At 50.7% G+C, this 20,853-nt stretch overlaps 3 protein-coding genes and 1 pseudogene across 3 annotated transcripts; all 4 read left to right on the top strand.

The window, feature by feature from the left end:
- LOC114827970 (uncharacterized) overlaps positions 1 to 3,056 on the top strand; it is a 4,480-nt pseudogene extending 1,424 nt beyond the window's left edge.
- A 7,015-nt stretch (positions 3,057 to 10,071) lies between these two features.
- On the top strand, positions 10,072 to 10,990 carry Dtd (D-aminoacyl-tRNA deacylase). Its single transcript, XM_003740297.1, has 3 exons — positions 10,072 to 10,258; positions 10,431 to 10,595; positions 10,699 to 10,990. The coding sequence occupies exons 1-3, from the start codon at positions 10,165 to 10,167 to the stop codon at positions 10,887 to 10,889; spliced, it is 450 nt and encodes a 149-aa protein (XP_003740345.1). The 5' UTR covers positions 10,072 to 10,164; the 3' UTR covers positions 10,890 to 10,990.
- Positions 10,991 to 13,641: 2,651 nt separating this feature from the next.
- Positions 13,642 to 17,400, top strand: LOC100907978 (HEAT repeat-containing protein 6). Its single transcript, XM_018638315.2, has 6 exons — positions 13,642 to 13,767; positions 13,866 to 14,111; positions 14,232 to 14,345; positions 14,445 to 14,847; positions 14,977 to 15,226; positions 15,334 to 17,400. The coding sequence occupies exons 1-6, from the start codon at positions 13,642 to 13,644 to the stop codon at positions 17,330 to 17,332; spliced, it is 3,138 nt and encodes a 1,045-aa protein (XP_018493831.2). The 3' UTR covers positions 17,333 to 17,400.
- Positions 17,401 to 17,817: 417 nt separating this feature from the next.
- nompB (intraflagellar transport protein 88-like protein nompB) lies at positions 17,818 to 20,799 on the top strand. The gene is made up of 8 exons (XM_029110607.1): positions 17,818 to 18,010; positions 18,102 to 18,532; positions 18,628 to 18,750; positions 18,853 to 19,087; positions 19,190 to 19,299; positions 19,391 to 19,694; positions 19,825 to 20,074; positions 20,190 to 20,799. The coding sequence occupies exons 1-8, from the start codon at positions 17,818 to 17,820 to the stop codon at positions 20,797 to 20,799; spliced, it is 2,256 nt and encodes a 751-aa protein (XP_028966440.1).
- Positions 20,800 to 20,853: the final 54 nt, after the last annotated feature.

Below are 20,853 nucleotides of genomic sequence, written 5' to 3'. Positions count from 1 at the left end.
CCACTTCCCAAATGTCAACAGCCACGAGCACGAGTCTCCGACCCGGCGCCGAATTCCTCCTGGACTCCAACTTCATCAGCCTCCCCTCCATTTTCACAGTAACGGGCACTATAGAAACCGACTTGACGGCGCGGTGTCGCTCGAGAACCATTTTGAGACTCTGAACCTTGATAATTCGGTATTTCTTCACCCAAAACCGTATAATATAACAGCGGCTGGCGAAATCCGGGTCATTTAAGAGCGAAATTTCCGAATTCATGATAACGCCATTGGGCGCGCCCGAAGGGCGCACCAAACGCTGGATCGTTGCGCTGCTGGTGCAGACATTTGCCTTGATCATTTGGTATCCTGCGACTCCGGAATTTCGATTCAAGTGAGAACAGTCGCTCACCATCTATGATCATGACTCGTCGATTGCCAAGCTCCGATGATTCGTTGTTTTCACTCGCGGGGAAGTGTTTTAGGAACGGCCAGATTGAGTGCGAATGAAGATTAATGAGAGTGATGAAGGATGAGGGGCAATGATTCGTTCGGATCAGTTCCAATAGAAAATTTCCGTTCTTGCGGGAGATTTTGGAGACTACTGATCGGCGACCAAAGCATTTGTACATTACTTTTTATCAATGACCGTATGACGCCTCGGGTGGGTCTATAAAAGGGAATCGAAAAGCATGCATGGCATTCGTCGTTGAGAAGTCGGCTTCGTTCCGTCGAAATCATCGTGTTGGAACTGATTTCGTGGCGTTATCATGAATTCGGAAATTTCGCTCGTAAATGACACGGATTTCGCCTGCCGCTGTTATATTTTACGGTTTTGGGTGAAAAAATACCGAATTATCAAGGTTCAGAGTCTCAAAATGGTTTTCGAGCGACACCGAGCCGTCAAGTCGATTTCTATAGTGCCCGTTACTGTGAAAATGGAGGGGAGTCCAGGAGGAATTCGGCGCCGGGTCGGAGACTCGTGCTCGTGGCTGTTGACATTTGGGAAGTGGATGGTCCGCTTTCCGGAGAGACCTTCCTCTCCGATGTGTGGAGGAATATCAAGAAATGTCAAACATGTGTGTTATGTACGGGTATGGTTCTTCAACGGAACCCGATTCAATTGTGCAGCGTCCTAGAGGACTTAAAGTTATCCCTCCCGATTTTCGGGACGGCGGCGGAGGACAGAGATGGGCATATGGACGACCAAGAGGGGAAGGAGACGAAGGCGACGATTTCGGGAGTTCAAGTGGAAACCCACGTAGAGGTGCAGCAGGAAGAGGTGCAGGAAGAGGAGCAGAAGGGCCGCCGAGAATGCGAGCAGCATCAGGAAGCTCATTAAACTCTGAGGATATCGGTCTCATCGCGGCATAAGATAGCGATGTGAATCTATTATTATTTAAAAAAAAATGGGGTGGAGAATGCCAAGGGAGCCTTTCTGAAGTGAAGGCACCACCGGCCCAACGGAGGTATGAGACCGTTCGAAGTTATTGCCTTCAGGATTGCGTCGGGAATAAGAGCTCGATTAGCATTGCTTTCGGAACACGATCTATTCGGCGATGCGAGTGTAGGAGCATCGGACCGGTGAGGGATGATGTTTATTGAACGACATGAGGGATTTCAACTCATGAAAGCGTTTTGATAGACGACATTGAGCACTGCATCGCGATCATGAAGCATAAGCCCCAATGGGGGGAAATTCGAGAGGATTTTAGAATAATTCCCAGACTATTCGATTCGTATGCCTCCCGCCGCAGCGTACTGCGCCGCCCACCATTTCGATCATCGTAAATTAGGTAATTGAAGGTTCATTGAAATAGCGTCACGAAAAAGCTCGAGTCACGCCGATCGAAATTGCAAGACTTCTGGATTTTCCTATCGGATGATGCACTCGACGGTGCCAGCGTGCCCTGGCAGGCGACGAGCGTCGGCCTTCTCGAGAACAGTGGATGAACTCCAATGATACGGTCCCGCAGCGCAGATCCCGAAGGCAGGCTGAGAGCAACTCTGATCCCTCTTTACTCCAGTAGTGAAGCGTGGGAAGCTCAATTGAGCAGTTGAATGCGCAACCTCCGGGAAGCGGAATTCCGATGTGGAAGACGTCGACAGTCGACAAGTAGTATGAGGAGCGCGATGCTCTCGACGGTTAAATTGCTACTAATTACCGTCGACGCTTTCAGACGGGATCATCAAATGTGAATCTAGTCGACGATCAATCGAGCCCATAGGATTGAGAAACATTCCCTCATCTCACTGAAGCAGCTTACCTTTGCGCATTTGGCGTTGTCCTTCTGGGCCTGCACATGAAAACGGCAGCCGAATATGTCGACCGCTCTGAACATCAAATGCGCCTTCCAGGCCAAGAGGCCGACTGGCAGATTAGCGCCATTTGTTTTCTGAAAAAAATGAGGAGATTAGACCAACTTGGCATCTAGTCACCGAACGACCGTGAGCTCGCATAAGAGGCGGAATTATCACTGGTAATGTTGGTACTGGAAATCGATTACCGAGTTACCGTCACTTACTGGAAGGCGTCATCACAGTTTTTTTTTTCTCCGCGTAATTTCTGTAGCGCATGTCATGTGCATCGCAAGCGGTCTTCACGGGGGCCAACCGCAGCCATTTGCGATTGCTGGATCCGTTGGATCCTGAAATGAGATACTCGATCATTGTGATGATGTCCGTTCCGCTCAGCTTCAACAATCTCGACGGAGAAAAAGAAGATCCGGCAGGGTTTGTCGAAGGAGTTACTTCCAAAGTAAAAGGAACCAAGGAGAGTAAGGCAGGTGGCGCCGCAGCGCTACCAGCTCAGAAATCCGATTGGCCGAATCAGAACCTTCTAACATTCGAGCAATTCATCTCGAGGAGAGATGCCAATAAACGAGTGTGGATTGGGCCGCTCCACGGACAACACAGCAACACGAGCACATGTCTCGATCGCGCGCGGTCTCTCCGAGTCATCTCCTCCCGCAGGCGGCGCCACAGTCATCTATCAAGCGTCTGCCGGCGCTCTGGAGAAGTACCGCGACCCAGCCGAGATAAGCACGGACATACAGTTATTCACCAACAACATTTGACGCTCTTGATCAACCGGTCACGTCCGTGTGATCCGAGGGCCCAAGGGTTCAAATCCCCAAGTCAAATCAACAGGCTAGGCCTGGGATCATTCCCGCTAGCGTCCAAGTGCAATCGTACTCAATACGTGCGCACCGAATCCATTCTCTCGATGATTCTCAGTGTTTTCATTTAGTGATCGGAGATCGTGTGCCACATTTTTGGTGTCAGAAGTGGAAAAACCCGCGTCCGAGTGCTCAGAACACTCGCCGCACCCACCCCTTTGAAGTGGAAGTTCCGCCCAAGGACCCTTCACCGACATATTCATCATCACCGCGGTTACGATCAAGTGGCTAGGCCTAACTGAATAGCCCAAGAAGGACCCGTACTTCTCATACAGCGCTACAATGAGCGACTCAGGCCGAGATCCGTATCAAGAAATGTCCCCTGATTCATTCGATCGGGAAAATTCAGAATATCTCCGAACACAATTCCGAGTGATGAGAGTGAACAATGAAACAGCGGACAGTGAGGAAGAGGAACTCATACGCCGAGCTCAAGGAGACTTCCCTGGGAGATCCCGGACCATCGTGAAAGAACCGAGTACCCATCCGTAAGATCGAAACCAAGCCCCCTCTCAGACAGGGATGTCATCGGAAAGACCCTCAGCTCGCCCCAACTCCGCGCTACCCGCGAGCGGACCATCAGCTGAGGACCACACTTCGCCCAGCATCCCCCCGTCGGAGGCAAAACTCAACTTCCTGAGGGAACGGATCGAGTTCTATCTTGAGGCCGCAGGCACGTTTCACAACGAGGAAGAAAACCTAAGAGATTCTTTGGCAGAAACAGATCGCCCGAAAGATATTCTCACCGAACTTCTGGATCGCTGGACTCTAGCCTCAGAGGCCTATATAGACTCTACATCACAAACTTCTCCGGAGGTCAGAAGATCATGTATCGAGACGGGAAACAAAATCAGCAAATCCATCACGTACCTCAAGGAGCTAAGAGTGCTGATAGTGGCGGAAATAAGGACCTCGATAGAATCGACCTTCGATACCATACGGATCCCTGCCGATAATGCTACCGCGCCACCGAACGCGGCATTCGCCCAAGAACCAGTACCAGCAGTCAGGAACCAGGCGGAAGCCGAACCGTGGCGTACCTCAACTCAAGTCGAAGAAGCTCGAGGGGCCTTGACAGGGCAGCCGACACCGCCTCCCGAATCCCCCCACATATCACACATTGCTCAGATGCCGCCTCCAGAAATCACCCCGAGCATGGGGGATCCGGGAACCTCAGACGCCGCCCCATCCAGGCCGAATTCACAGCCAGAAGTAACCGTCAAAGAGAGCAACACTACTTCCGAAAATCCAGAGAACCCCGAAAATTACCTACCAAAACTCAACAAGAATTTCAAACTCCCGAAATTCAACGGCGATTCCAAGGGATACCGAGAGTTTATGGACACTTTCAATGCCTTCGTACACGAGAGACAGATCCCAATACTCCAAAAAATGATTCTCCTTGAAGACGCGCTCTCGGGAAAGGCTTTCCACAGCATCAAACATCTGAACCTTCGAGCCGAGAACTACGAACCTATGAGGACGCTTCTCGAGGAGGAATTCGGTCAGACCAACTATGCAGTAGACGCCCACATCCAAGAGATGGAAAGGATCCTATCATCTGGAGGGGAAATCACCGTTGATAAGTTACCCCTTTGTTCATCTGATCTCGCAACACATACTCGCATTGATAGCTCCCGGTAACTCATTCACGTCCCTATCACTCCTAACGAACAGAATACTAACAAAATTATCAAACAACACACAGCGCAAATTTCTGGAATTCTCCAGTTCTCCGGTTAACAGTTGCCCGACTCAACTGGAATCGCTCCTCAAGTTCATGAAAGCGGAGGCCCGTCTCACAGAAACCTTGCGAGCAAAACAAGGCACGACGAAAAGACCTATCATACCGGCGTCATCATCGTCTTCGAGGAGTGCTCTCCAGGCCCAGGGCAGCAGGTCAGCATCGTCTACACCGCACCGACCGCGAAATCCTTTTTTTCTAGAACCGAGGATACCAGGAGCAACCGAGCAACCTATCCTACAGAAGTACTTCGAATAACTTCCACGTATCGGCAAACGATTCAAATATTCCCAGCCGACCCGTACCGAGTTTCCCCAGACAATCGCAACCAATGCCATGCATATTCTGTGAAGCAGATCACCCCTCATACAAATGCACAGCGCAGTTGACACATCCGGAACGTCTGGGAAGAGCGACGAAAGCGAGAGCCTGCCTGAGATGCTTGAAGCTCAACCACATTGCAAAAAACTGCAAGGAAGGCCCGAAATCTCCCTGCCGATACTGCAACACCAAACACTATGCGATCATCAGCAGCAAAGCCCCGATTTACCAGCATGAGCCACCCACAAAAAACTCGTCGGTAAACCTCAACACGGAGTCAAACGAGGAACCGACATTTCTGTGGACCGCCCATGTTATCGCGGAGAGCAACTCAGACAGATGCTCAGACAGAAATTCATCTCGAGGAGGGATGCCAATAAACGAGTGTGGATTGGGCGGCTCCACGGATAACACAGCAACACGAGCACATGTCCCGATCGCGCGCGGTCTCTCCGGGTCATCTCCTCCCGCAGGCGGCGCCACAGTCATCTGTCAAGCGTCTGCCGGCGCTCTGGAGAAGTACCGCGACCCAGCCGAGAAAAGCACGGACATCCACACATACACCAACAGCATTTGACGCTCTTGATCAACCGGTCACGTCCGTGTGATCCGAGGGCCCAAGTTCTCAAACCAAGGGTTCAAATCCCCGAGTCGAATCAACAGGCTAGGCCTGGGATCATTCCCGCTAGCGTCCAAGTGCAATCGTACTCAATCCGTGCGCGCCGAATTCATTCTCTCGATGATTCTCAGTGTGTTCATTTAGTGATCGGAGATCGTGTGCCACAGACGTCATGTCGAGATTCAAGACTCCGCTAAGGCACTGACGTCAGGCCAGACTCGGGAGCAATTTGAGAAGAACAACTCAATGGTGCTAGGAGTACAACATCCGTTAATATCCTCGAGACCAAAATCATGCGTTTCAGCAACTCGGGGGGCATATGCGCGAGCCGAGAAGAATATTCAGATCAACGAATCCGCAGTGGAACTGGTCAGCAGCTTGACCAGCCTCGGAGTGATGCTAACACCGAAACTAAGATCCTCCAACCACTGAGCGTACACTGGGCGTTTCCGTGCGTTCCGGGTCGGGCAGAGCGCTCTTTTCAGGAAGGTGGCACTCATTTCGTCGAGCATCCTCAGGTTTTCCCTCAACAAGACATCAACCTGACCTGCCTGGAACAACTTCTACCACGTCACACGAGTGCCCTAGAGGGGCCACCGAGTCGACCATCAGGACGGATAGCTGGGGGGCTACCCGACCCGAGAGCCTGGAGGGGGATGGGATATAGAGGACATCGCGGTCATGCTTCTCGCAACACGTTTCTCGAAGTGTCGCGTGGGGCTCAGGCCGGGAGTCGTGAAGCCGATTCCGAGGTAGTAGAAGCGGCTCACAAATCACAAACTCGATCGGGGTCCCGGTCAGGTTCAGTCATGTTTTCACAGCGGACTCCCTCTCCTGAACTTCATACCCTTAGTCTTCTCGGCGTCGATCCTCAGGCTGTTATTTTCGCGGATGGGGATCGTGTACTCGTGGTGGGAACGGCTCTCAATAGCGAGTCAGTGATCCGTCTCTTGGCTGGGGGAACCTGACCGCGAAATTTACTTCACTCTGACTTCTTCGTCGCCAATCCATCAGAAATTTTTCTTCACCGTAATATATTTCCATTTCGACCGCTAAGCGAGGGATACTTTCTATCTAGCACCGAATCCACCTCCGTGCCGAATCATCCTTTGCGCCGGATCGTCTCGCGCCGGACGGTCCTGCGCCGAATCGTCCTGTTCCGCTCTCATCATCTACCTTCCTTCTCTTCCCATATTCTCTGGCCATGTCCGAAACATTCTGCCGTTCCGAGAGTCCTGTCAGGAACCCTCTTGGCGAGCGTCGTCTCCGGAAGAGATCTCTGCTTCGAAGCTAGAACTCAGTGAGGACTCGAAGCGCACAAGAAGATCAAACTCAACTCTGGCTCGGCGAGCTTTTGTGGACTCTGCCACTTATTCCGAATTTGTTTCTCCCCGGTGCGCCGACCTGCGATGCACGCCGAGCCGGTTTCAGTCGAGAGAGCCTTCCGGCGACCCGTAGACGGGCATTCATACAATAGTAAGAATTTTCGCATGAGCTATGGGAGAAATCGAAGGAGCCGAATCGGGCCAGCCATTTCATTTTGGGGAGCTTGAAATCGTGGATTCACTTTTTCCGTCTCGAAGGTCCAATGAAGCGGGATTTCAGTTCCCATTGCCTAGATCTCGAAGTCGACATCCACTCTTTCGTCGTTTTCTATGGTCGAGTTTTTCTTGGGTGGGCCGCTTAGCCAGACTTCAAGGTCCTTGTGGATGGACCTTGCAGAGCGAATGTACATCGCGGATCCTATTGATCTGCTGGCAGGCGGGATCGAACTCGGCCCATCAAGCGTCCGAGTCCGAACAGCGTCGTTGCCGCTGTGAAGCGCATTCTTCGCGATACGCGCCAAGCATTCGACTAGTTCGGCGACTGAGCTTACGATCAGAAGCCCGGGGGGTAATAGACCAGGTAAAGGACGGTAAGGAAGGTAAAAAACCCCTCTGACTCCTGTAAATTCGGGCCATAGTTGAGAGTGTGATTCTGCAAGATCACCCCCATCACCGGAAGTATCTGGATCAGCTATCTCTCATTACGCGGCGGAACATGCATGGCGATCGAGTTCTACTCGTTCTTATTTGGAAATATTAGCCAATTTCAAGGCTTGCCGCAATGCTGTGATATTGGCACCGAGGGCGAGCTTTTTCCTCAATCGGAAAAGTCGGATTCAAGCTCGACCTGTCATCAGAAGAAGATACTATGGATATCCGTATCGCAGTCAAGTGTGCCGGACGCCTATAGGCCCTTCAAGAACGGACACTGAGGAAGCCCAGATGATAAGACCTGCAACTCGAAACGGCTGAAAAGCTCGCGAGTGACTCTACGAGGATGCGGACAATGTCGTTGCAGGTGGCTCAATGGAGCGGAAGAGGGACCCCGATTTCCAGCAGTGCCCGCGATATTCGTATATACTCCATCGGATTCCCTTCGAATAACACAGAAGACACTCAATCCTGATAGGGAAATGAGGCTCTGGAAATCGACCGGAATCCGATACTCGACAGAGTTCGGTGAGACTCGAATATTGCTAGAGCTACGCCACGGGTTCGGAAAGACGCCTGGTCCAGGACTCGACACGAAACACAAGTTCGCGGAGCACATGTGAGTCCAGGATCCACTCTCCATGCGCTTTCGCTGCGAGAATCGCGTTTTCGAGAAAGAAATTGCATTCTCGAGGGGATTTCGAGATTCACCGCGGAGTCCACGATTTTTCACCGCGGTTTCAGCGGAAAATTTTCATCCCGAATTATCATCAGAGCGACCGTCTTGCATAGGTATTGGAAAGTGCTTCGTTCACGTGCTGGATCGTCCTCTTGCGACCGAGTTTGGCACGGCTCGGATAATTTCTCGGTATTAATTTCCTCTCATAACAGAATGGTCTGGAAGGATTTTCGCCCATACCGGCCCAAGATTTCCATTCGCCCCCAAGCATGCAACAATCGAATGTGATAGGAGCAGCGACACGCTGCTCGCTACTTCAACCTTGCCCGCCGTGAATCAGACGTGATTTTTCCAAATATCAGGGCACGAGATGGCTGCCTTCGAATGGAGAGAGTCCGACTCTCACTTCGGATCGGCTGCGACGACCCTTCGAGATGACTTCTATGCCATCATGTCAAAATCGGAGTCGAGGGACTTCAGGTACTCCCCGAGAGAATCGTACGACAAGCAAAAGATCCAGCCGCTCGGGTTGATTCAATTGCATCTCACAAGTGGGTAGTCTCTTCCGAAGAAATCTACGCTCCGGAGTCATCCTCTGAATATAATTATTCCGGGAGCATCAATGCTCGGGATATATTTTGAAATTGCGCGGGCTCGGATATCTCGGCGAGAGACAGATGTCCGTGCTGTCGTCGTCTCTTCTTTCTCACTCAGAGAGGACATAGCAAATAGCAAGAGCGTAGTCAGTCGTCAGAGTGTACACACAGGAGAGACAGTGATGATAATGTTGATCTCTGCTTGTGCATTTTCGAATGAAAAGAATAATTTCCGCGAATTCTCCACTGGACATTGTCTCGTAGATCGGGAAGGAAGGAGGGATCGTCGCGGAAGTCGACCGCGGCGAGTCATTCCTATCATTGGATCCCATGTGTTTTGAGGGCGCCTGAAGTTCCTTCGAGGGAATTCAAGTTGGCTCTGCCGCTCGCAGAAAGCTCGACCATGCAGGATGCAGGAGTAGAATCCCGAACAGAAATGACCCAGACTGTACATTCCTCTATCTCAGTAAACGCGGAATTCTGCTTCAGTCCGGTTGGTTATATCGGAGAGCAAGAGACTCCTATCATGCCGAGGACTCCTTCTCTCAGAAAAAAACCTCAACATCACCTGGAAGAACAGGGAAAGCCAGCAGTTAGAGCGAGCTCCAGAAACTCTCCTTTCAATGAAATATCTTGACCTTATTCACGATGGATCTCGACTCCCCGTTGACGATGCTATGGCATAGGTACGGGATGATGAAGCCGGTGTCATCATGGAGGAGCTCTCTTCGCTGTTGTTGTCAGTGTCGGCTGCTTCGAAGAGCATCCTCGCGTTTCGGAATCGTTGATAACAGCTGTCGGAAGAAGCAAAGAGACAAGAAACCACATATCGGGTATCTGTACTCCTGCTCCGGAGGTCGCGTTGTTAAGAATGAAAGGCCGGGGGGGGGGGGTTTCAGAAAGGAAATCTCTCCTGTGTTGTGGCTCCAATACTCTTTCCTGGAATGGGAAGCAGCGCGAATTTCGAAAAGACTCGATATGATCGAGGGTTCGGTTGACGGATGAGACTCTCGCCCAGGCTATAGTTCTTCCGTTCGTGAGCTCCGAATCGTCGGAGAACTCGGCTTGGCCATGCGAGCTCTCATCCAGAGGGTTACGGCAGCGAGAGTCACTGTGAGAAACGACCTCGTTTCGTCGATAGAGAAAGGCCTCTGCGTGCTAGTCGGTTAATAAGTTCTTTTCATGAAATATCATCTCGTTCCTCTCGTCGAGTCTTCTGTGAATGATGCCTCCGCAGGGCAAGCCAATGATCCGTCGGCTTCTCGAAGTAGTTTCTTGATCTTCTATGTACCGCATCCGCCTTGATTGGTCCGATTCACCGAGTTTTTCTTCTCCAGGCATTCAAAAAGACGACACTGAAGCCGACATCGAGTACATGGTGAGGAAAATTTTGAGAACGAAGCTCTTCTCGACAGATGAAGGGAGATGGAAGAAAAGCGTCGTGGAGGAAGGCTTGGAGATCCTCTGCGTGAGTCAATTCACACTCTTCGCAGTGCTGAAAGGTAATGCTGTGATGCTACCTATAATGCTCCATCTTCATACAATCCAAGGATGCGGATGCTTCGCTCGTGCTGTTCGAGAAAGCAGCTGATTTTCTCCCCGCAGGAAACAAGCCGGACTTCCACAACTCGATGCCTGGGGAGGCTTCTAAAGAGTTTTACTCGAAGTTCCTGAACGCTATCCGACAAAGCTACGAGAACGATAAAATCAAAGACGGTGCTTTCGGTGAATACATGCAAGTTCACATCGAAAACGACGGACCTGTGACAATTATGTTGGACTCTCAAGCCCGATAGACCATTTTTGTCCTGCTATGAGAAGATGCTACGGCCGGTACCCTACCCTAAGCCGATTTATGAGAATAAATGTCGCATCCGAAAGCGGCAGATGCCGGGGATAAAATTTTCATTTTTCATTTCATCCGGGGACCATTCACATTCACGGATCCCCGTAAAGGAAGTCATGTGCTCATGCAGAATGAATAATCGTTTCTGGTGTCGATACTGGTGGTCGAGGCCCCTCTTCCGGACATTAGGCCTTGCTTGGACTCCCTCTATCCCTTCTCAGACAACCCCCCCCACATTTTCAAGCTCACCGCGGCTCTCAAATTTCGATACCGCAGCTGCAGACATTCGGCGCTCTAGTTCCTAAAATATTCATCATTTTGGACATTCATCACCAGTACCGGAGTGTCTAGAGATCGACTCGAGATATTAAGACAAGTGTGGTCATCCACCTAACGAGTCAGAGGCATTTGTCTTCAGCTGGGCAGGGCTATAGAACATGGTCCCTGTACTTGGACGACTCGGACCCGCGCAGCCTACAACGAGCTTTTCAGCTGATTTCGTGATATTCGTCCGTCGTGCAAGGGAGATGCTGAAATCCATGCACCGATCCTCTCGAGACGCGGTTCCGGGAAGCTCCTCCTGTCTTGGGCTCGGGACAAGGACTCCCTCAGGTATCATTGTCTGAGGATGGACTTCGAACTCTGCATGCGGAAGAAATCGACATCCCACCCATTTGGCAATTGGGGGCGCCTCAATCTCGCAGCAGGCTGTCAGGAGAGATCTGCGTCGTTTCTACGCAGTATTTCCACGGAAGAACCTAAATACATCACGATGCGCTAACTTCCATGGCTTGAGCTGATGGGATGCTGAGGCCATGGGAGTACGATACGAGAATGATGATAATGATTGATGTTAACAAGGGAAATGGAATTCTAACCTTATCTGGGCTGATGAATACAAATCGGGTGGACTCTGTCGTTTGGCTTCCCACCAGGGGCGCGGCACGGAGATGGAGCTTGAACTCTATGCAGCCCAGAAGGGTGAGCTAGAGCTCTTCGTGAAGGCCCTGCTCATTCGCTATTTTCGAACACTGAGGAAAAACTGGGCGAATTGAGTTCCTCCCGATCGATAAGGCGCCTTCCCCCTCGCAGATACGATCGTCTCGTCAGGGTTTGCGGAGGCCTGAAAACCGATTCTTGCGCTCTCTGTGATGACGAGCTCGATCGAATGCAAAGAGCTCCTCGCTCTTCGATATACCCTGTCCCGCTCTCAAGTAGCCTGGAAGAGCTGAATGCTGCGTCCCGAAGCGCTGGGAGCTCTTATCTGACGAGGGCGGATCATGGCTCCCATCGTGATATGTATTTGTAGGTGTGAGTCCCGGGATGGGGAGGAGAACCAATCCCGGAACTGGGTCACGCGTGATGTTCCTCGAGTCGGTGAGCAAAAAAAATCACGGTCTGTCCTTACGGCGATCTCTGAATCGTTCGGAAACCATTGGGAGGAGCTTCTGACGAAATGACAAGAAAAACCTCATGTCGATGCCCGGACTGAGCGGCAGACGAACAGATCTCGAATCGAGATGCCGCGTGTTGGAGAAAGCCAGACGGCTCATCATCCGAAAGCTTTCTACGATCTCCATTTTCGCGGCATTCCCCTTCATCTGCCACAGGCGAAACCTCTCTCAGCGTCACATCCCCCGTTGCCTTGTACATAGGATTCGGTATATCTATGTGGAAGCCACTCAACCCCATCACTCAAGACAGTGGCGCCGGAAAAGAGTTCCCTTGAGGGAAGGGGCATCTATCTCCGATTCGAGGTCACTTGGCGCTGGCTCGAATTTCTTGATCACCAGTCCCCGGTGCCTCGCCTGAGCGAGCTTTCGGAGTTGGTCTCGAAGTACGAACTATCACAAATGGGGAGGCCTCGAGTCCGTGGAAGATTATTCATCGACTTATGAACGAGTGCCTCTCTCTGTGCTCCGGAGGATTCTGCAAGGAACGCTGCCCACCGATAATGTTTGAGTTTCCGAAATCTTTCCGTGAAGCTTCCCTTGTTAAGCCTCCCGTTGTGGATCCGGTAGATAAGGACCGGATCCAGGATCCGGTTCCGACAGATGGCTGACAGAACTTCCTCGCCACCAAGTATCGCAGGAATTTGGAGCGATGAAGAGTCGAATTTCCTGAACAGCGTGTTTCGCGATATTCGTCAGGAGGTTTTCAGAATATTCTTGATATTTATCACTTCATCAGCCCCGCTGGAACCTCAGCCGGCTCCGGAAGACCTGGCTTTGACAGTAAACGCGCCAAGCGTGCGAATCCGAGAAACAGGGAGCCGGGCTAATCGACGGAACTCTCCACATGAGAACTGCGGCCCACGGTGCGACTGTCTTCCCTCCGGAACAATCCAAGCGAAAAAACAGATGAAGTTTTCTGAGCTCGAATCACTGTGAAAAATCGCAACGTGCGATCCAAACTCGGGGATGCCAAGAGAACACCAGGTCAGTCCTGAAAATTGAGGAATCGAGCTTTCTCTGAGATGCTCTGACGTTTTACATTTACATTACGAATCAAGAAGTTGGAATCCATCGACGCGTATGGAGTCTCTCCCAGACTTCCTGACAGTGAGAGTTCGCCCTCTGAACCAAGCTTTGGTATCCTAAACTCGATCGAGAAGAGCGATGTCGAAGCTACCGGTCTCGGTCGTCAACCGATATGTTCTGAAAGAGATTAACAGAACCATCCGAATTCATTACAGTCTCGCAATGACTGAGAACAAAGCGGCTGCTCAAACGCTGCTTTTGGTGGAAAGTCTAAAAGTCCTGAAGAACTCCAGAAGCCAACATGAAACGGAGGAAACGATCCAGAGTCTGCTGAAGCTGGATTTCGAGGTATGAAACTTCTCATTTTCGATCTAGACGGAGATGGGAACCGCACGGGTAGGAGAGGGGATACGGAGGAGCTATAACTCGCACGAAAAATCATTCAGGTGCCGTTTTGCACATCGGACGTCGGCGAGGATCTGCTACGGATCTGTGTCTTACGCTGCGAGCAATGTCCTTCGATGGCCACAGCTCCTTTGAAGGAGTTAATTTGGCTCTTTCAAACATCGACCGAGAACCAAATAAACCTCAGCCCGACATCCATAGATCTACTTGTCAAATTCTGTTTGAAAAGAGTGCTGTCCGGGCCGATTCCGCAAATTATCGTCAGCTTCCATGCTTTGGGCTCGTTGGTAAGATTCCATCAGGACTTGATTCCATCGTCATCTTCGCTCTCGAGGATCTCTCCTGCTTGATGAGGAGCTGGTCTGACTTCGGAGCTCTCAATTGAAAAACTTTCCGAAATCTTCAAGGTCTATCAAAACAGTCATTTATTGGATTCGAACTGGCCGGCACTCCATGAAGTCCTGCGGAGAAGTCTGTGTGACAACGAAGACGTGGATTCGATCCGTCACTCAGCTCTCAAAGTAAGTGGAAAGACCCGGCTGAAATTCCTCGTCAGACACGTGATTGACCGGAGTTTGAGCCCCTCTGAAAAATTGATACATCAGGCAGACAATTTCCAGATTCTTCAATCACTAACGATTCGCCGGGACAAGGAGACCGGATATCTGTCAGCTTCGCAAGTGGACGCGATCGTCGCGATGATTATCGAGGGAGTGATAAAGAAAACGAATTATGCAGATGAGACCTTGTTCTGCAAGATCCGGGTGGCAACCATGAAAACTTTGTTGAATCTCGTGAACTCTGATGCCGTTTTCCAAGCGGAACACATGGGTTATATTCTCGGATACCTCCGACACCTGACTTTCTACGGTTTTCCTGGATATGCTTCACGACCAATCAAGAGCTTCGATCTTTTCCCGTCTCCCGTCTGCCACCAATTGCCGCACATTGATATGAACGAATTGGACGGCAATAGGGATAAGCCGGTCATGCGCCGCTCTCACGGAAAGAAACAAAACAATCGTACGTTCCGGTAACGTCTTCCGCCTCGCTATCTCCTTTTCCTCCAGACATTGTCCTTCACCTAGGATCCGATTATTCTTTTTTGGGATGGTGGAAGGGGACCGTCACACGTAAGAATCAAATTCACAGGAGCTCAGAAGTCCGAATCCACAACTCAGCTAGACGCACAAGACGATTCCGACAGCTCGCCGAGTCGGAAGCGGTACCTCCCGTGGACCGCTGCCGACAGTTCGGACGCTGATACGTCTGATCCCGAAAACGCACAAGACGCACTCACTTTGAATAAAAGATTGAGGAATATGAAAGCTAAGGTTCGCCAGATCGCCTATGACACGATCCGGATGCTCTTGCTCACAATCAACAAAAAAGAACGTTTCGGGTGAGTAATCGAACACCAGAGCCTATCCAGTGGAATCCTCCCGGCATTGTCCGGAAAAATTATATATATTCGGACCATCTCTAATCGGGGTTTCCCTCGCATCCCAGATACCTCCTGAATTTCCTGCCGCAACAAAGCAGTCCAGCGCTGAGATCGACCGAACACACCTTAGTGCTCTCGATGCTGAAAGATCCGGATGCCCGAGTGCGGAGCTCATCCATAAACGTTTTGAAAGATTTCATTGCCAACTCGAAGCAATACATCATCCTCGCCTGCGAATCGACGCACGCAACCTCGTTTACCTCGATCTCAGAAGTGATGGCCTCCGTTATCACTGAGCTACATCGCGCAATCCATCTGGCCCTCCTGGCCGAAACCCTCCCCCTCTTTCAGATCCCCTTGCTCAGTTGTCTATCATTGCTCACGAACGCGAGTCCATACAACAGACTGCGGGCGTCGATCGTCATGGATATGATTGGAGACTTGAGGAAAATACTGACGAGCAAATTCGAACAGGTTCGCGTGGCCGCCCTGACTTGTCTCGGAGGGTTCGCCGCTTACCAACCACGGCACACGGAAATCATTCGCTGTCTCGGCTTGGACTCGGACCACTGGCTCGAGGTTTATTGCTCCAGTCAATTACTAGGTCCAGAAATCGAGGCGAACTCTGTCAGGGTCGAGATCCTTCAAACGCTCACCGCCTTCGTCAGTAATCATTTTAACTACTGCATCGAGGTGTTCGGGGAAATTTACGTACCGGTGCTCGAATCCGTGTTGGTCGATCCATTCGGACCGATCAGGATACACGGCATGAAGTTGGTCACAGCGTTGGCGAACAAAATCGCTGATTCCAGCTCGACAGAGAACGAACTCGTTATGAAGCTCGGGAAGTCGATGTGGCAGGAAACGCTTTTCCAACGAGGATTAATTCAAAAATGCATTTTCCCTCCGGCCGAGGGGGAGAGCGATAGGACTCCTCACGAAGTAAGAGAGTGCCAAGTCCTCCGGAGAGAAACTTTCACTGCTCTGGCCGAAATCGGTTCCGTGATGTGGGATAATCTACCTCATAGTAATCAAAAGTTCTGTATTTGCGCTCTGTTGACCCATGCGAAAGCTACCACAGATGACGTAGCTCTGGCCGCGATTCGGACCCTGGGAATTTTCTGCACCTACGACGGGACGGCTTTCGACACGATCCTTCTCCAGGATGTCGGTGAAATGTGCGTTCATCTCCTCGGGAAACGCATCAATCTTTCTCTGAAACAAAAGGTGTCGTGGACTCTTTCGAACGTCTGCTTTGCGCTTTGGACATTGTGCAAAGCCGAGTCTGTTCGATTCCTCGAGGAGATCAGCCCGGAATTCTTCAACAATCTCCTCAGACTTTCGATCGTGGCCTACGATGACAAAGACGCGGTGAGAGTGAACGCTTTGCGTGCCATGGGTCTCTTGTTGGGAATGGTCACGGAAAGCTACATGCACAAAGAAATCCAGTTGTACAAGGAAGCGGTGAGACTCCTGATGGAAACCATGGCTTTGAGTAGCGATAAATTTTTCAAGGCTAAATGGAATGCTTGTTACGCCATCGGATGGATTCTGAGGAATCCCACTACGCGAGTGCTGGTGAATATCGATGCTTCACTAGAGACTCTGGAACATTATTTGCTGGAATGCATCAACCTCAAAGTACAAATCGCTTGCATATCTGCCCTAGACCAGCTCACGGAGGCTCACGATCTCCCCGTTTCTGTACACACGCAGGCTTTCAGTATATTGTTGAGGAAAACCTCTCGAGTGTCCGAGATTCAAGTCAGTTATAAAGAGTTGAAACACTTGCAATCGGTCAAAGAGAACCTCAGTCTGGCGGTGCTTAATTATTTATCGAAATCAGACCAAGAAGTCTTCCGTTGCCTCCCGACATTGATGACTGAATACGGAGAATGTCTGGAGATTCTCCTCAAAGATTCGTTGTCAAATCTGGATGTCAAGCGTACCCTCGAGGATTTTATGAAGACTCCTCGAGCAACCTCATCCTCTCAAATCAACAAGTTCATTATCGAGATTTCCGAGCACATGCCCGAATACAGCATATTCGAGGCACCAGAATGAAAGTAGAGGCTTCGAAGAGAGGAGTCTCTTTGTAGACAAATTCTCCTGACTAAGACTCCGTTGATGTATCGCGGCGTACCTTTATTCCTGTTAATAAAGAGCTATAATTTATTTGAGGATGATGCCGTTTGTCCTCGCTTCCATCTATTCCCATTCATGTATGTCTGGATTCGCGATCTCCGTTCGATTCGCGTACGCTCGCTTTATGAGTACGACGCTAGAGAGAATGTCGCCTGTTAGGGAATCGTCAGTCCCATTCGAGTATCGGATCGGAGCGACTCATTCGCTCGGTGGCAGGGAGCGCTGACCATGGATGTCCGTGATTCGGGAGCTACGCCGGTCAGCGGTGCGCAGCTCCGTGAGTCTGGGGAGCGTTGCTATGGTGACTCCTGGCAAACAAGGCATCCAGTCTCTCAGGAGCATATCGCGACAAGTGTACGACGGATATCCTCGGAATTTGAAGGGTGCAAGGAGCAAGAGCCACGATGCTTCGTCGAGCCGACGCGGAAGAGGATCTTTATTCAGGTTTCAACGATGACGCCCACCCAGCCTTCGACACGCGGACCCTCCAGATCGACGAAGGTTTTCAACAGGCGGTCCAAAGCAGTCATGGCATGCGCCCCTCGACCAATTTCCGAATGATGACAGCGCGTGGCAATACAGCCATGAGACGGACTGGTAAGCTCCCATCTCGATTAAATTCGACATTGCCCGAAGTTGGCATTCTTCGGTCCACGTGGAATCATTCCGAGTACACTGCGCTTTCCAGTCGGCACGGCTAGCGGGAGACCCGTGACGGGAGAGATGAATCGGCCCGTCACAGCCGTCAGGGGAGCCGGATTCAACTCCGCTGCTCGGGTAGGGGCAATGTTCGATCCTCTGAATCAAGCGAAAACATCGCCCATCGTCACATTGCAACTGAAAGACGAGAACGACCCAAAGGAGAAGATAAAATCCATGGAGGCCCGTATCAATTCGCTCGTTGAAGAGAGCATTCGAGACGCCTCGAAGAAAAATTTCAAACTGGCCCTGGAGAAAGCGAAAGAAGCTGTGGCCAGGGATCGTCAGCTGTCCAAGCAGAGGGACCAGATTCTGCCCGGTGGTCAGGCGAATATGGAGTTGAGTTTCTGCGCTAAACTCAACCTCGCGCTCCGATACACCGATGGCGACATGTTGAACGAGGCCCTCGAGATTTACCAGGTACACACTCTCAAATGCATGGCTGTTCGTGGCCGGGATGAGGGGCGACTCATGCCATATTCCGACGGATATCACGACCTACACAAATATTCCAGAGCATAGTTCAAAATCGAGCGTTTTCCAACACTGGGCGGCTCAAACTCAACATGGGAAACATCTGCTTCATGCAAGAGAATTTTCCAAAAGCCGTGAAATACTATCGCATGGCGTTGGATCAGGTGAGCGTAGAAGGAGTTCGGGAAGTCAGATGGATCGATCAGTCGAAGACGTAAGGGCTGACGAGCGAGAACGTGGGCTTCATATGCAGTCGTCTCTTCTAGGTCCCGAACATGCAGAAAGATCTTCGTATCAAGATACTGAAAAACATCGGAACGGCTTTTGTGAAGATGGGTCAATTCGCGGACGCCATAACTTCGTTCGAGTATATTATGGCTGAAAAAAGCGATATACAAGCAGCGCTGCATTTGATCCTCTGTCATTACGCCCTTGGAGATGTGGATAAGATGAAGCGCGCCTTCATCAAGCTCCTGGATGTTGACAATGTGTCGTTGGAATGTAAGATCCCCATCCGCCAATGCATACGACTCCGATACCCATGATCATAACTCTCATGCATCGGGAGGATCAATTTCTAACAATGTTCCCTCAACCCGATAGCTTCAGAGCAGAACGGACCCCCGAGAAATGATTTACTGCATAAAATGGAACAGAAACGGAAGCGTGACTCGGAATTCATAATAATGACTGCTGCAAATTTGATAACACCGGTCAGTTCATGGAGCATCACAGTGGGATTCAAACCTCGACAGCCCCGGATAATCCGCTAAGAATCCTTCCGGATGTTTTTCCCGTATCCAGGTGATTTTCCCGACGGCGGCCGAAAGCTACGATTGGTGTATCGAACAAATTAAGGCGTCCTCCAATTTCGCGTACCTCGCATCAGACCTCGAGCTTAATAAAGCGACCGCATTCCTGCGGAAGAGAGAATTCGGGAAAGCGATCGAAACATTGAAGAGCTTCGAAAAGCGTGATAATAAGAACGTTTCGGCGGCGAACAATCTCTCGTTCCTATACTTCATGCTGGACAGGCGGCAAGCTGAGAAATACGCCGACGCTGCGATCGCGGTCGATAAATATTACGCCGCCGCACTCGTCAATAAAGGTGAGTTCTCGTGAACGACGGAGCGATCTGGGGTAACGAAGCCAAGGACAGAGCTTCGGAGAGGATCAACAGCTTCCGACTTTCCCTTTGAGGGTTGCTCCATGTTTTGAGAGACGGACCTCTTCCACAGGCAACTGCTGTTTCGCAAGGGGCGATTTTCTCCAAGCGAAGGAGTACTACAACGAGGCGCTGCAGGTTGAGGCCAGCTGCGTCGAAGCGCTGTACAACATAGCGCTCGCATGCGAGAAGCTCAGAGAGCGAGACCTCGCTCTGGATTACTTGTTCAAGTTTCAGGCCATCGTGGGGCTTTATCCGAAAGCGTTGTATAAAATCGGCCAGCAGTACGAGGCAGCCGGGGATATAAATCAGAGCATGGAATGGTGAGGAAAACAGCACTCGATTCGTTCATCTGCTGGGAAATCGAGTTCTGTGAACGTTATCGTCCCTGTTCATCCCTCTCTGCTTCCATCACGATACGAGAGAATTTTCAAACAGGTACCATCAAGCCTCGACGCTGCTCTTGAGCGATCCGGATCTCCTGAATAAACTCGGCTCTCTGTGCGAAAATCAGATGGATGACATCCATCAGGCGTGTCATTATCATACTGAAGCGTGTAGACACTACCCGTCATCGTTGTCAACTCTGGAGTGGCTCGGAGGTTATCATGTCGAGGTTCACTCTTTCGACGAAGCAATCAAATGCTTCGAAAAGGCCCAACTCATCCAACCTGCTGAGCCAATGTGGCCATTGTATATCGGTTCGTGCTACATGCGGTCGGGCCAGTTCGATGAAGCGTTGCGCTGCTATGAGGCCGTGCATCGGAAATTCCCAGAGAATATCGATTGCCTCAAGATGCTCACAAAGATCACAGGTGATCTCGAGCTGCCGGAATACGAGGAGTACATGGCCAGGATGAAAAAATGTGAGAAGCTCAGAGAAGCCCGGGCTCAGAGCGGTAGAACGAGTGGAGGGCGCAGAAAACGAAGGGAAACCTCCGCAAGACCAGTAAGCTCCGCCGAAGGTTCGAATGCAGCTAAAATTACAGAATCGGTCATGACAGAAGTCGAGTTCGATGACCTCGACGATGATTTCTTACCGTTGTGAGAACAGAATAAACGATCGCAGTTATGATGGTTCAGAGTTGTCGTGCTGATAACG

Source organism: Galendromus occidentalis, unplaced genomic scaffold (assembly GCF_000255335.2).
Source record: "Galendromus occidentalis unplaced genomic scaffold, Mocc_1.1 scf7180000076872, whole genome shotgun sequence".
In the NCBI taxonomy this organism is placed as follows: Eukaryota; Metazoa; Arthropoda; class Arachnida; order Mesostigmata; family Phytoseiidae; genus Galendromus; species Galendromus occidentalis.
The sequence above is the reverse complement of the archived record's forward strand: the minus strand, read 5'-3'. Positions and strand labels throughout refer to the sequence as shown.

Coding starts and splice junctions, on each gene's coding strand:
- LOC100907978 (XM_018638315.2), top strand. CDS start 13,642: ATGACTGAGAACAAAGCGGCTGCTCAAACGCTGCTTTTGGTGGAAAGT. Junction 14,112..14,231: donor TCCATGCTTTGGGCTCGTTG/GTAAGATTCCAT, acceptor GAAATCTTCAAG/GTCTATCAAAACAGTCATTT. Junction 14,848..14,976: donor CGGAAAGAAACAAAACAATC/GTACGTTCCGGT, acceptor TCAAATTCACAG/GAGCTCAGAAGTCCGAATCC.
- nompB (XM_029110607.1), top strand. CDS start 17,818: ATGCTTCGTCGAGCCGACGCGGAAGAGGATCTTTATTCAGGTTTCAAC. Junction 18,533..18,627: donor AGGCCCTCGAGATTTACCAG/GTACACACTCTC, acceptor CAAATATTCCAG/AGCATAGTTCAAAATCGAGC. Junction 19,088..19,189: donor TGACAATGTGTCGTTGGAAT/GTAAGATCCCCA, acceptor TCAACCCGATAG/CTTCAGAGCAGAACGGACCC.
- Dtd (XM_003740297.1), top strand. CDS start 10,165: ATGCGAGCTCTCATCCAGAGGGTTACGGCAGCGAGAGTCACTGTGAGA. Junction 10,259..10,430: donor AGGCCTCTGCGTGCTAGTCG/GTTAATAAGTTC, acceptor TTTCTTCTCCAG/GCATTCAAAAAGACGACACT. Junction 10,596..10,698: donor ACTCTTCGCAGTGCTGAAAG/GTAATGCTGTGA, acceptor TTCTCCCCGCAG/GAAACAAGCCGGACTTCCAC.